Genomic DNA, 12,723 nt, shown 5'->3' with positions numbered 1-12,723 from the left:
GATGATTAGAAGTACCCATTACCACAGTTCACTATTGATGTGAATTTTAATTATGAGTTAAAGCTGTAGAAGTCAGGTACCAAGTGAAGTGAACATAACAACAAACAATATATGCTTGCATTTATTCAGTAAGTGAAGTTTCCCACATCACTGAGTTGATCTGTGAATTTATGAGTTAGGGCCATGTTCTACTGTGCTTTGTACAGATAAAGTCAGTATATTTTTTATAGTATATTTCTAGTTCTCTTTAAAACAAGTAATGGACTACATTAATGGGTCGTATTAACATAATGAATTTCAGATCCTGGGAGTGATAGCTCTTCCCTAAATCATTGACGTGGTGCAGACGGCACTGCTGAGCTTGCCCGTGGTATGTTAACAGTCAGACTTTTCTTTTTTAAAACTGTTTTATGAATTTAGTTTTCTTTACCAATATATCTTTTGTTTTTTTGTTTGCTTTTTGCCCCCTTCCCTTTCCCCTCCCAGATTTGAATGTGGCAGTGTAAAGGTTGCAGTTCAAAGACCTCAACTAGAGGCCAGTTGCTTAAACATTACAGATTAAAACATCCACATTATGGGCGTCAGCACCCATATCCTTGCCCATACAGTAGTTGTCCATGTACATCTAAGTCATGGAATGCGCTTAGGTCACACTTGTGTAGAGTCCACACTAGAGAAACATCACAGCAAACATTGACATCAGTGACATTCAGCTGTCATGTTTGTGGGTTCTCTGAAGTTGCCTCTGAAAAGGAGTATTTCACTCATATAAATGTGCATCTCAAAGCCAGTGAAACAGTCCCCTGCATGTTCAAGGGTTGTACATTTAGGACAAATATTTATGGGACATTTAAATCACATAAAAATAGAAAGCACCTTGGTCATTCTTTCAGCGACTTTAAACCTGGAATAGTCGCAGAGAGAGACAGTTTTGAAAGCTCAAGTGTTTCAGGTGAACATGGAGACGAAGGATCAACAGAAGCCCAGCTTGAAGTGCAGTCCAGTTTTCAGAGAGACTGCTCAGAAAATCCTGAGAAGATGATAGAAGATAAACTTGCAGCAGTGTTGCTTAAGCTGGAAAACATACTCCATGTTCCCAGTAATGCAGTCGATGAGCTTTTACAGGACTTGCACTTCCTAATGAGTTCTGCATCCCAGACTACATTAAATGCCATTGTTTCAGATTTTTGTACCAAGCATAATCTTGCCCTTGATGCAAAAGAAACTGAGGAATTGGCCTCTGCCTTCTGTCTTGCTAACCCCTTGACCAAAGCAATTGGAGAACAGGGCCCACTAAGCACTGCTTTTAAGCGGAAACGGTACTTCAAAGACAAGTTCCAAGTAGTTGAACCAGTTGAATATGTTTTGGATAAGGAGCGCAACCATACCTACCAATATGTACCATTATTGCAGTCATTGCAGCAGCTCCTTAGCAAAGATGGTATAATTGATGATGTAGTAGAAAACTATAGTGCTCACCAAAATGAAACTACACAACAAGAATACAAGTCATTTCAGGATGGAGAGTTTTTCAAACAAAATGAGTTTCTATCTTTGGAGGAACTGAGAATACGTGTGACCCTTTATGTTGATGAGTTTGAAGTGTGCAACCCTCTGGGTACTTCCAGAAAGAAGCATAAACTTTCCACTATGTACTGGATTTTGAGCAACTTACCCCCAGGCCAGCACTCCTCTTTGTCATCCATCTACTTGGCAGTACTGTGTAAAAGTAACTACATCAAGGAATATGGATATGGAAAAGTGCTTGAACCTCTTTTGTGTGACCTGGTTGTCTTGGAAGAGCATGGCGTGTTTGTCCCACAAATTGGAAAAAATATCAAAGGCACAGTCCAATGTGTAGCTGCAGACAACCTGGGTGCCCATGGGATTGCGGGCTTTGTTGAAAGTTTTTCAGGAGAGTATGTTTGTCGATTTTGCACGGGGCGTTTCACTGATATTCAGACAAAGCAGGTTCTGTCGGGTGAGTTTAGTCTTAGATCCAAAGACGAACACAAAGAATATGTGAAACATGCAGTGGAAAGTGGAAAGCCCTGTTTTGGAGTGAAAAGGCCATGTGTGCTGACAGAAAATCTTTCTCATTTTGATGTCACAACTGGATATCCACCTGATGTACTTCATGATCTGTTGGAGGGTATTGTTCCAGTGGAACTTGCACGGTGCCTGGGTGTGTTGATATCCAAACAATACCTCTCTTTGGACACTTTAAATAAGGTCATTCTCAGTTTTCCCTACAAAGGAGAAGATAAAACAAACCGCCCCCATGTTGTGCCACAAAAACTTTTAAGCAAAAAGACAATAGGTGGAAATGCAGCTGAAAATTGGACCCTCATAAGATTGCTTCCTTTCATGATTGGTGATGTTATACCTGACGGTGAACCAGTGTGGGAGATAATTTTGGATTTAAAAGAGATAGTGGAACTTGCTGTTTCCCAGATCCATACAGAAGAATCCATTGGATATCTTCAGTTCAAAATATCTGAACACAGACAGAAATATCAAGAAGCATTTCCCAACCAGAAACTCCTCCCAAAGCATCATTTCTTAGAGCATTACCCTCACTTGACCCGGTGTTTTGGTCCTCTTGTTGGGGTCTGGACCATGAGATTTGAGGGCAAACACAGTTTTTTTAAGGAAGTTGCCCATCACACCAAGTGTTTCAAGAATGTTGCTCTAACACTGTCAAGAAAACACCAGATGATGATTGCGTATCACTTATACTCATCACGTCCACAGAAACCTGCAGTTCAAGTGTCAAGTGTATTGAGAGTCCCTGTTGAGGTGCTGAAAGATGATTTATCATTGTCTCTTCAACAGATGTACCCAAACATGGCAGAAGTAAACATGGCTAACAGTGCAGATTGCAAGGGGATCAACTATAGAAAGGGAATGATACTCATTTGTGGATTTACTGATGGGCTACCTGAATTCGGAGAGATAATAAGGATATGTGTACTTCAGGATACGCTGAATTTCATAGTCAAGATGTTCTCAGCTTGGTTTAGAGAGCACTACCGGGCCTTTGAACTGCAACCATGTCCAACTGGCACAATGTCCCTGATAACACATGACGAACTGGGAGAGAAGTACCCATTACATGACTACTTTGTTGGGCCCCTTCGACTGGTTACGTTTAAGAGATATCCATACATTAAAAGCATGTGTTGAATATGTGAGTAAATGGCTTTAATTGATAGCTTACTAAATGTGCACTTTGTTCTCACTTGCATGAGCATTTGATACTAACCCGTCATATGATATCATCTGGGATTTTGGATATTTAAATATCAGAATATGGCATAAATGTTGTCTCTTCCTAGGTTTAAAGGCTTTATTCATTCATTACATTAAAGTGATGATATTTTCTGAACTAGCAAATATTTGCTTTTACCCACATAGTTATTATAAATTATGACTATTAACAAAATTCTAGTTGTGTAAATATTTTTTGTGGAACCACCATAGTCATCTCCACTATGTCATCAGAATATCATAATTGAGGTATTTGGTTAAAAATGTCAACTATAGTATGACATTTAATTTTCCATGCTACTATCATCATGTCACCAGCTTCTGTCTGTGGATTGCTAAATGTTTGCTTCAGTGTCCTGTTTGTTTTACTTATGACACTTTTAATTTATACATATTTAATGACTTTGTTCTTGTGTTTTCATCTTCTCTAGGTTGACACATTTGGATGATGGCTGCACCAGTAAAACTGCGAATTATCCTTGGTTCCAACAATGCTGAAAAACTGACCATAGAATCAGGCATGCCAACGTCTGTTGAGGATCTTGCAAATGAGATCAAACGTCAGTTTGATATAGAGGGGGACATTAGACTCCAGTACATGGACAGTGATTTTGATAACGAATTTATTAACCTTAACCAAATATGCGACATTCAAGACAAGAGCACAGTGAAAATCATCCACTTGTCAGATGCACTTGACCGCAGCCAAGACAGCATAAACCAGAGTGGGGAGGAGGCGTCCTTCTCATCTTCTGACACAATAATACTCTCCTCTGATTCAGAATCTCCTCGATCACATTGGCCCACAGAATTCCAAATTCCAAAGTTTTCATATGATGTGGGGATGCAACTTCGAAGTGCAAACCAGTACTTCATATCAAATGGAGTTCTTCTGACCCCTGGTCATAAACTTAAATCAGACATATTGGAAAGTCTGGCTCAGGAAATCATCAAATTCAAGGCATATCCCTCAAACTGGGAAATTGAATTGAATTGAGCATCAATTCCCTCAAGCACAAACCTGCAGATAGATGTCAGCCTGCTTATGATATCAAAAAACCGAGGAAAGCAGAAGTAAATTTTTGTCCTCCCTATCCTGCTGGTGAGACCCAGGGCAGCCTTGAACTGGAAAGACTGGCATTGATATCTGAGGTCAAGAAGAGACATAATGATAAAGTTGTCAAAGAAAAGATGGCTAAGACCTTCGCATACAGAAGGCAGGAGGTTGTCAGAGACAAGCCCATGATCGCAGGGTTCAAGATCAGATGGCCAGGACTGTTCACTGTGACAGAGGTATGGAATGCTTTTTAAATTAGCTGTAGTCAACATTTTTTTTGTATTTTTGTTTTTGTGCAATTCTTTTATGTTGGATAGTGACAGTGTAGAGACAGGAAGGGCAGGGAAGAGAGTTGTAATGGCTTCTATTCAGAATATTAATCATTTTGTATAAAATATAACACAGGAAATGCTGTAATATTACAGCACACCCTGTTTTTTGTACATTCTCGTATTTCTGTTTTAAATGTTTAAATAGGTAGCAATAATATAAAATATTTTTGTGGACATGTTGTTTTCAGGTGGAAGCAGAATTTGTGAGGATCACTACTTGTCCCCTTGTCTCCAAGTTCCACGCACAACTTGACCAACACACTAGTCAGCTCATCAAAGTGTTCAAGAAGAAAGGAGGCTCTGCAGGGACCAACATCAGCAGGATCTTGGCCCCAATCACACAGGTATGTTTTGCTATCAGTTGTGAACAGTATGGAATTATAAATTTGATGTTGCCTAGTCAGTGTTGACAAGTATTCTAACAAGTTAACAGTCAGAATAATATTTCTGTATTTATTTCTCTTTAGAATGAAACGGTTGAAAAGAGGAGGGAGTGCATCCTCAGGGCACTTTGTATCTACCTAAATGAAGACCCGAACATCCTCTTCAAAGAATACCTGGTTGGTCATTTTAATAATTATTATTTTTTTTAATTTAATGCACATTTAGACACATTACAAGACAGACAATTAGACGAAACAAAAAGTTTAGTTTCTACCAGTAATAAATCAATTTTAATTTTAACCTCTGTGGGGCTGCTCCCAAGGCCACTGATGTTGATGGTCCTTTCTTTCTCCCTTATGTAAAGGACACCGATGGTGCTGCTGCCCAGAGGGAGATTGAGCAACTTACCCTTGGCATCTACAGCATCAAAGTCGATGGAGGTGATGTCACCACTCTACCAGCTGATGTTGGGATAGTTATCGAAGGTGTTGAAGTTCTACAGGACCTGAGAGATGTGGCCTCTGCATGTGCACTCTTAATGGGGGTAATATATGCAATGAACCTGAGTTATCCTAAGGAACTGAAGACCTTCTTTGAAGTGCTTCAAAAGCTACTCCTGCAGCTGGATGCTGGTAGATTGTCAACCAAGGTACAAATGCTCAAGAACAAATTGTATGCTTGAACCAACTGTTTGATAACCAGTTCAGAACTCCTTGTAGTGGCCGCAACACGAGCTGACATGTTTGTGAAAATGTTCATTTGAATCATATTTTTTTTTCTACACTACTAAAGGTTGACAGCAGCATGTGTGTTATAGTGTGACTGTTGTGCAGTTTTAAAAAAAAATTGAGAGCTACAAGCTAATTATACTGTTATACAATAATATACAGGGTTGTTCAGGGTATTCCCTCCGCAGTTGACAGAAGCACATGTGTTATGCTTAGATTATTATGCTGTCAAAAAAAGTTGTTGTTGTATTGTTTGACTGCAAAAGAAGTTTAGAACTGTTGATATTATTTTGGACCAAGTGGCAAGAAAATGTTGGTGAATAAAGTAAATAACAGAAATACGTTGGGTGTACAAAATTCATTTGTGTGGAACCTGTTGACAAACTAGAATTAGGATAAACTAACTAGTTTTAAATAAGTTGGATGAAAACCTATGTTAATAAATTCAACTTAAATTTATTATTTCACCTCTATGAATAAAATATATGTTAAATAGACAAATGTAGAATATGTAATCTGTAAATATATTATTTATGTCCATATAACATAACTGAATTTGATTGGATAAGCTTAAATATCTCTTGTTGAACAGAAGTAATTCCATCTAGTTGGGTCAATACACATTGTGTTAATGTAACACAAGTTAATTAAGTTAGATGAACTTAATATTTTTGCTTTTAACTAACATAATTCATTTTTGTGGAACCCGTTGACAAAATAAATTTAATTAAAGTCAATGTTTCACTTTTTTGAGTGCAGCAGCCTTTGACACGGTGGACCACGCAGTCCTCCTGTCACATCTTAGTAATTATGTTGGCATCCATGGCACTGTTTTACAGTGGTTTACATCATACTTATCCGGTAGAACCTTCTCTGTTATGGTTGGTGACCTGTCCTCCTCCATTGCCCCTCTCTCCTGTGGAGTTCCACAAGGATCTATTCTTGGCCCTATACTATTCTCCTTGTACATGTTACCACTTGGGTCAATTATAGCCAGGCACAACCTTTCTTTTCACTGTTACGCAGACGACATACAAATCTATCTGCCAGTGAAGCCAAACAGCAATGATCAATGTTCTTTGTTTGCTTGTATTGCCGATATTAAGCAGTGGTTGGCTCAAAACTTTCTTCATTTAAACAATGACAAAACTGAGTGTATTGTATTTGGGAATACTGCGACGGCTGGCCTCGGCACCCTGTCCTCTAAGCTGAATTCAACCGTCAGAAACCTGGGAGTGACCTTCGACAGTCACCTCAGGTTTGACAAACATATCAACAACGTTGTTAGGGATAGTTTCTTTTAGTTGCATCTCCTGGCCAAAGTAAAAATGTTTTTAAGCCGTCACGACCTAGAGAAAGCCATCCATGCTTTAATAGCTCTAGGTTAGATTATTGTAATGCACTTTATGTTGGCGTCTCCCAGTCATCCCTCAGTCGACTTCAAGCTGTGCAAAACGCTGCTGCCCGTCTTTTAACTGACACCAGCAAACGTGCGCACATCACTCCTGTTTTTAAATCCCTTCATTGGCTTCCTGTCCTTTATAGAATTGATTTTAAACTTTTAACATTTGTTTTAAAGCTCTTAACGGCCTCGCCCCTTCATATTTATCCGAGCTTTTAACTGTCCACATCCTGCTGAGCTCTGAGGTCCAAAGATCAACTGTCGCTGGAGTGCCCAGGTCAAAATATAAGCACTGGGGGTGACCGGCGTTTTCCGTTGCCGCCCCCAGCTCTGGAATAGCTCCCGTCGTCGATGCGTCTTGTTTCTGACCTGGGCCTTTTTAAATCCAAGCTAAAAACCCACTTATTTAGGATGGCTTTTAACACCCAGTAGTATGATGACACTTTTATCATTTCTTATTCGTTTTGTTGCATTTTATTGTTTTTATTTTGTTTGTTTTTTACCTATTGTTCTCGTTTTTATTGTCTACTGTAAAGCACTTTGGTACACCGAAAGGACTGTTGTAAAGGGCTGTATAAATAAAGTACATTTACATTTACATTTACATTTACATTTACATTTTTCTCCCATCGACCTTCATCAAATAACTTGAATAATTTCTGCAGCTAAGCTGTCAACCTGTCTCTGAGACCCCATCTCAACCAGGCTGCTCAAGGATGTTTTACCTCTAGTTAGTCATTCTTTATTGGATACGATTAATCTATCTTTATTATCAGGATATGTACCACAGTCCTTTAAGGTAGCTGTAATTAAACCTCTTCTTAAAAAGCCCACTCTAGACCCAGAGGTCTTAGCCAACTACAGACCGATATCAAACCTTCCCTTTCTGTCTAAGATACTTGAGAAAGCTGTAGCTAATCAGCTGTGTGACTTTCTCCATAACAATAGTCTATTTGAGGATTTCCAGTCAGGATTTAGAGTGCATCATAGCACAGAGACCGCATTAGTCAAAGTTACAAATGACCTCCTAATGGCATCAGACAAAGGACTCATCTCTGTACTTGTCCTGTTAGATCTTAGTGCCGCATTTGACACCATTGACCATCAAATTCTTTTTACAGAGACTGGAACGTCAAATTGACATCAAAGGAACTGCCTTAAGCTGGTTTAAGTCGTATTTCTTAGATCGATCTTAGTTTGTTCACGTCAATGACCAAAGTTTGTCATGGAGTCCCACAAGGTTCTGTACTAGGACGACTTCTATTTAATTTATATATGCTTCCTTTAGGGAACATTATTAGGAATCACTCTATCAATTTTCATTGTTATGCTGACGACACCCAATTATATTTATCGATCAAACCTGATGAAACCAATCAGTTAACTAAACTCCAAGCATGTGTTAATGATATAAAAAGTTGGATGACCTACAATTTTCTGATGTTAAATTCAGAGAAAACTGAAGTTCTTGTAATTGGACCCAAACACCTCAGAAACTCTCTTTCTAGAGACTTGGTTACTTTAGACAGGACCACCCTGGCCTCCAGCTCCACTGTAAAGAATCTTGGAGTTGTTTTTGATCAGGATTTGTCCTTTAACGTCCACATAAAACAAATTTCGAGGACTGCATTCTTCCACTTACGTAACATCGCTAAAATCAGGCGCATTGTCTCTAGAGCGGATGCAGAAAAACTAGTCCACGCATTTGTTACTTCTAGACTGGACTATTGTAACTCTTTGTTATCAGGCTGCTCCAATAAGTCTCTTAGGACTTTGCAGTTAATTCAGAATGCTGCTGCATGTGTTCTGACAGGAACCAAGATCAGAGATCACATCTCTCCCATTTTGGCTTCCTTGCATTGGCTACCTATTAAATCTAGAATAGAATTTCAAATTCTTCTCCTTACTTATAAAGGTCTTCATGGTCAGGCACCATCATATCTAAAAGAGCTCATAGTACCTTACTACCCCTCTAGAACACTGCACTCTCAGGACGCTGGGTTCCTTGTGGTTCCTATCGTCTCCAAAAGTAGATTGGGAGCCAGAGCTACCATTCTGGGTTCGGGAGGCAGATACGGTCAACACTTTTAAGAGTAGACTTTCCTTTTTGATAAAGCTTATAGTTAGGGCTGGCTCTGGTCATCCCTTAGTTATGCTGCCATAGGATTAGACTGCCGGGGGACTCCCCCTCCCCCCTCCCCCCAGGGTTCCCACCAAGCATTTTTCAGTCTAAATGGTCCCTAGACGTCTAGGCTAAAATCGGTCTACCAGTGGTCTAGAAATTAATGTGTTTTAGACGACTAGCCGTCTAATAGACGTCTAAAAGACGACTAGGTCTAGACATCTCGTCTCATCTTAGACGTTTAAATAACTGCTAATATACGTCTATTTATAGACGTCTAAATTTAAACATTTGCCAGACATTTACTTTTATACCATATTTAAACCCCATTACCGAATCTAGACGTCATATAGACCTCTATTAAACATACTATTATATGGATATTCTAACAATTCTAGATATTTAAGTAATGTAATTACAATCTATTAAATTATTCACAACAAACCTATATTAAAAGGAAATTAAATGTGTCAAAATTGAATGTTAAATTAGATTCTCTAAAAAAAGGGACCAAATTTAACCTCTGATCCTTACTTTGATAGAGTTGCAGTATGTTATGGCAGTTTATTTACTATGTGTTTATTTGGTCTTTTAAATAGGTTTCAGAAACACTAATGTCATGCATATTTTACCACTGGATATAAATACATCTCTTGATGGGAACATTAACCAAACTATCCTACTGTAATGTCAATGAATACATTTATTAAAATCATTAAAACAAATTACAACCATCACAAACATATTAAAGTGCAATATACATTTTTATTTTCTTAAAAAAAAGAAAGGAAAGATAGATGGAAGGAGGGAACAGATAGGGTCAAAAAAGAAGGAAGAAGTAAGGACAGAGGAAGGAGGAAGGAAGGGAGGGAGGCAAAAGGTATTGTGGAAAGAAGGAAGGGAAAATGGAAGGAATGATGGAGGGAGGGAACAGACCAGGTCAACTGGATCAAAAGAAGAAGGAAGAAGAAGTAAGGACAAAGGAAAGGAAGGAAGGAAAGAAGCAAGGATGGAGGAAGTGAACAGATTGGGTCAATTTGAACCAGAAGAACAGGAGGGTTAACATTTGGTGTTTTTCAACATGTTGAAAAAAATAGCAAAAATAAAATACAATTATTGTTTTTTAGAATACAAACAAACATTAGAAATTTTAAAAGAACAGCTATAACTCTGAGGCAAAAAAAGAGTGAGAGAAATTACACCAATGGTGTCCTGGGCATCTTGTAGCCCCCTCTACCGCTTCGAGTTGGGGCCTGTTTGAAATGGGTGCCCATTGCAGAGCTGATCAGGTCATCTGTGGCCTCCTTAAATGATTTCCGAACTGCCTCTACAAACAAAGCAATAAAAAAAAAATTTTTTAAAATTGCAAGTGTGGTTGCCTATTGTTTTACGTGATGTCACAGAGATACTATAAAGGCACATGGTTTCAAAGGACTTGACTCAATGGGCATTGGGCATCGCCAGAAGTAAAAAGCTCATGTGAGGCTTCAACAGAATACTAACGGTCGCATGACTGACGTCACCGCCACTAATCTTTCCACTGATCTCAACCGTTTTTTTGCTCTAGTGAGCGTGTGCAAACAGATTGATGATGATTAAATGAAGAAACATTGCAGGACAAAACAACATTTCAATAACGTACCCTTGACTACTCACCTGTAATAAGCCCTGCGTCTCTCTCACGCTCTCTTCTCTGCTGGCCAGAAGTTGTTTTTTTTCCAGAAACTGATTTCCGGTCCTGTTGCTGCTTCCTGGTGGGGAGGGGTCATAGAGCTGACAGTATATCTGCATATCATGTTGGCTACTGTCCCCGATCGCCTTTAGTGCAGACTGACATTTTATTTTACTCTTCATCAATAATTTTTTAGGAATTATTTGCATTACTGCTCAATAAACTTTATTGCAAACTGCCTATATTTAGTTATAGGTTAATAGATATCTAAATATTTCTAAACATGGTTGGCATAATCTTATGCTTAAAAAAGAAAGCATAAGATATAAACATAACATAAAAAAAAACATTAAAAAATAAAGATAACTTAATAGTTTAAACCTGGTCTAAATCTAGACGCTGATTAAACGTCTAAATCGAGTCTAAATGTAAACTACACTGTACATTGATCAATGACTGTTAAAATGTTTTAATCCAACATTGGGCCACCATTTATACAATTTACAGTTGTTTTTTTGGTCAGTATTCATTATTTAATTCAGTCGTCTAGATTTGGTCTAAAAATAGACGTTGATATAAGGTCTTCATTTAGACGTCTAAATCGAGTCTAAATCTAAACTACACTGTACACTGATCAATGACTGTTAAAAATGTTTTAATCCAGGGACTTCCGGTGGGACGGTAGAGCAGCATGGACGCGTGAGACAAGAGCTCCTGCATGCCAACCTAAAACACTCCGCTAAAACTCAAAACACACGACGACGAAAGTCTAAATTGTGAATATGAGCGGAGTGCCAACAAAAATAAAAAATAAAAAAAACCCGGACATCCAAGGTAAAGTGAAAAATAGATCACCTAACGAGAGTGAGCTAACACCTGAAGCTAGCATGGCCTCGTTTCAAAGCAGCCTGGACGGCATTAGCAAGCAAATTCAAGTTCTGCAAAACGAAACGAAGACGGACCTAAAAACATTCAAAGACGAAATCACACGAAAAATGAGAAACGATCTGACAGAACTTAAGGGAGACATCGTTTAAAAGTTTGCTAAAATAACCACGGATATCAGTGAACATGATGAGAAGATATGCGCCGCTCTGACACGCACAGAAGAGCTGGAGTCGTGGAGTTACGAAGCAAACGGTGCACTGCAGGACATAATGCGAGAGCAGAAAATGATAATGGATAATGGACAACTAGACAACTTAGAATCGCGGTCCCGTCGGAATAATTTAAGGGTATATTGCATACATGAGGAAGAACAGTCCAAACATGACTCGGTCGCACAGTTCATGGATAAATGGCTCCGTGAGGAATTTTCCATAAACTCGGACCTGCAGATTCAACACGCTCACCGAGCCTTGGCTCCAAAACCAAAAACGGGCCAAACACACGATCGATCATCATTACGTCCAGCAGTTTAAATAACGGCGATGATAATTGAAAAAAGCACGGTCGAGAGAACGATCACCTCGAGAGGAAACAGAATCTATTTTGATCACGATTACCAGAAAGGACACTGCAACAACGCAAAGTTATTCTAATTTCCAAAAAGATCCGAAAGAAAAAGGCATCCGCTTTCAGACACCTCTCAACAGGATGCGCATCGACTGGGCCGCGGGGTGAAAAACCTATGCAGTGCAGAACGAGCACCAGAGAACTGCGGGAGAGGAGGGATACGACGTGGAAAAACGTGACAGCCGGAGGATCCACAATCGTTAAGAGGCTACAATCAGCTGAACCAGCGACAGGACCAGAC

The 12,723-nt window shown here is 39.0% G+C and overlaps 1 protein-coding gene across 1 annotated transcript; it reads left to right on the top strand.

Annotated features, from left to right (window-relative positions):
* The first annotated feature begins 4,350 nt into the window (after positions 1–4,350).
* Positions 4,351–5,821, top strand: LOC113747491 (uncharacterized). Its single transcript, XM_027287403.1, has 4 exons — positions 4,351–4,563; positions 4,848–5,003; positions 5,127–5,219; positions 5,408–5,821. Exons 1-4 carry the CDS (start codon positions 4,462–4,464, stop codon positions 5,723–5,725), a joined length of 669 nt encoding a protein of 222 aa, XP_027143204.1. The 5' UTR covers positions 4,351–4,461; the 3' UTR covers positions 5,726–5,821.
* The last annotated feature ends 6,902 nt before the right edge of the window (positions 5,822–12,723 follow it).

This window comes from Larimichthys crocea, chromosome XIII, assembly GCF_000972845.2.
Source record: "Larimichthys crocea isolate SSNF chromosome XIII, L_crocea_2.0, whole genome shotgun sequence".
In the NCBI taxonomy this organism is placed as follows: domain Eukaryota; kingdom Metazoa; phylum Chordata; class Actinopteri; family Sciaenidae; genus Larimichthys; species Larimichthys crocea.
Note: the sequence above shows the minus strand (reverse complement) of the source record. Positions and strands in the feature narration are given on the sequence as shown.

What these genes read in the sequence shown, in the direction of transcription:
- LOC113747491 (XM_027287403.1), top strand. Translation starts at nt 4,462, where the DNA reads ATGGCTAAGACCTTCGCATACAGAAGGCAGGAGGTTGTCAGAGACAAG. An exon ending in GACTGTTCACTGTGACAGAG is followed by an intron (nt 4,564 to 4,847) that starts GTATGGAATGCT and finishes TGTTGTTTTCAG; the next exon opens with GTGGAAGCAGAATTTGTGAG. An exon ending in TCCTCTTCAAAGAATACCTG is followed by an intron (nt 5,220 to 5,407) that starts GTTGGTCATTTT and finishes CCTTATGTAAAG; the next exon opens with GACACCGATGGTGCTGCTGC.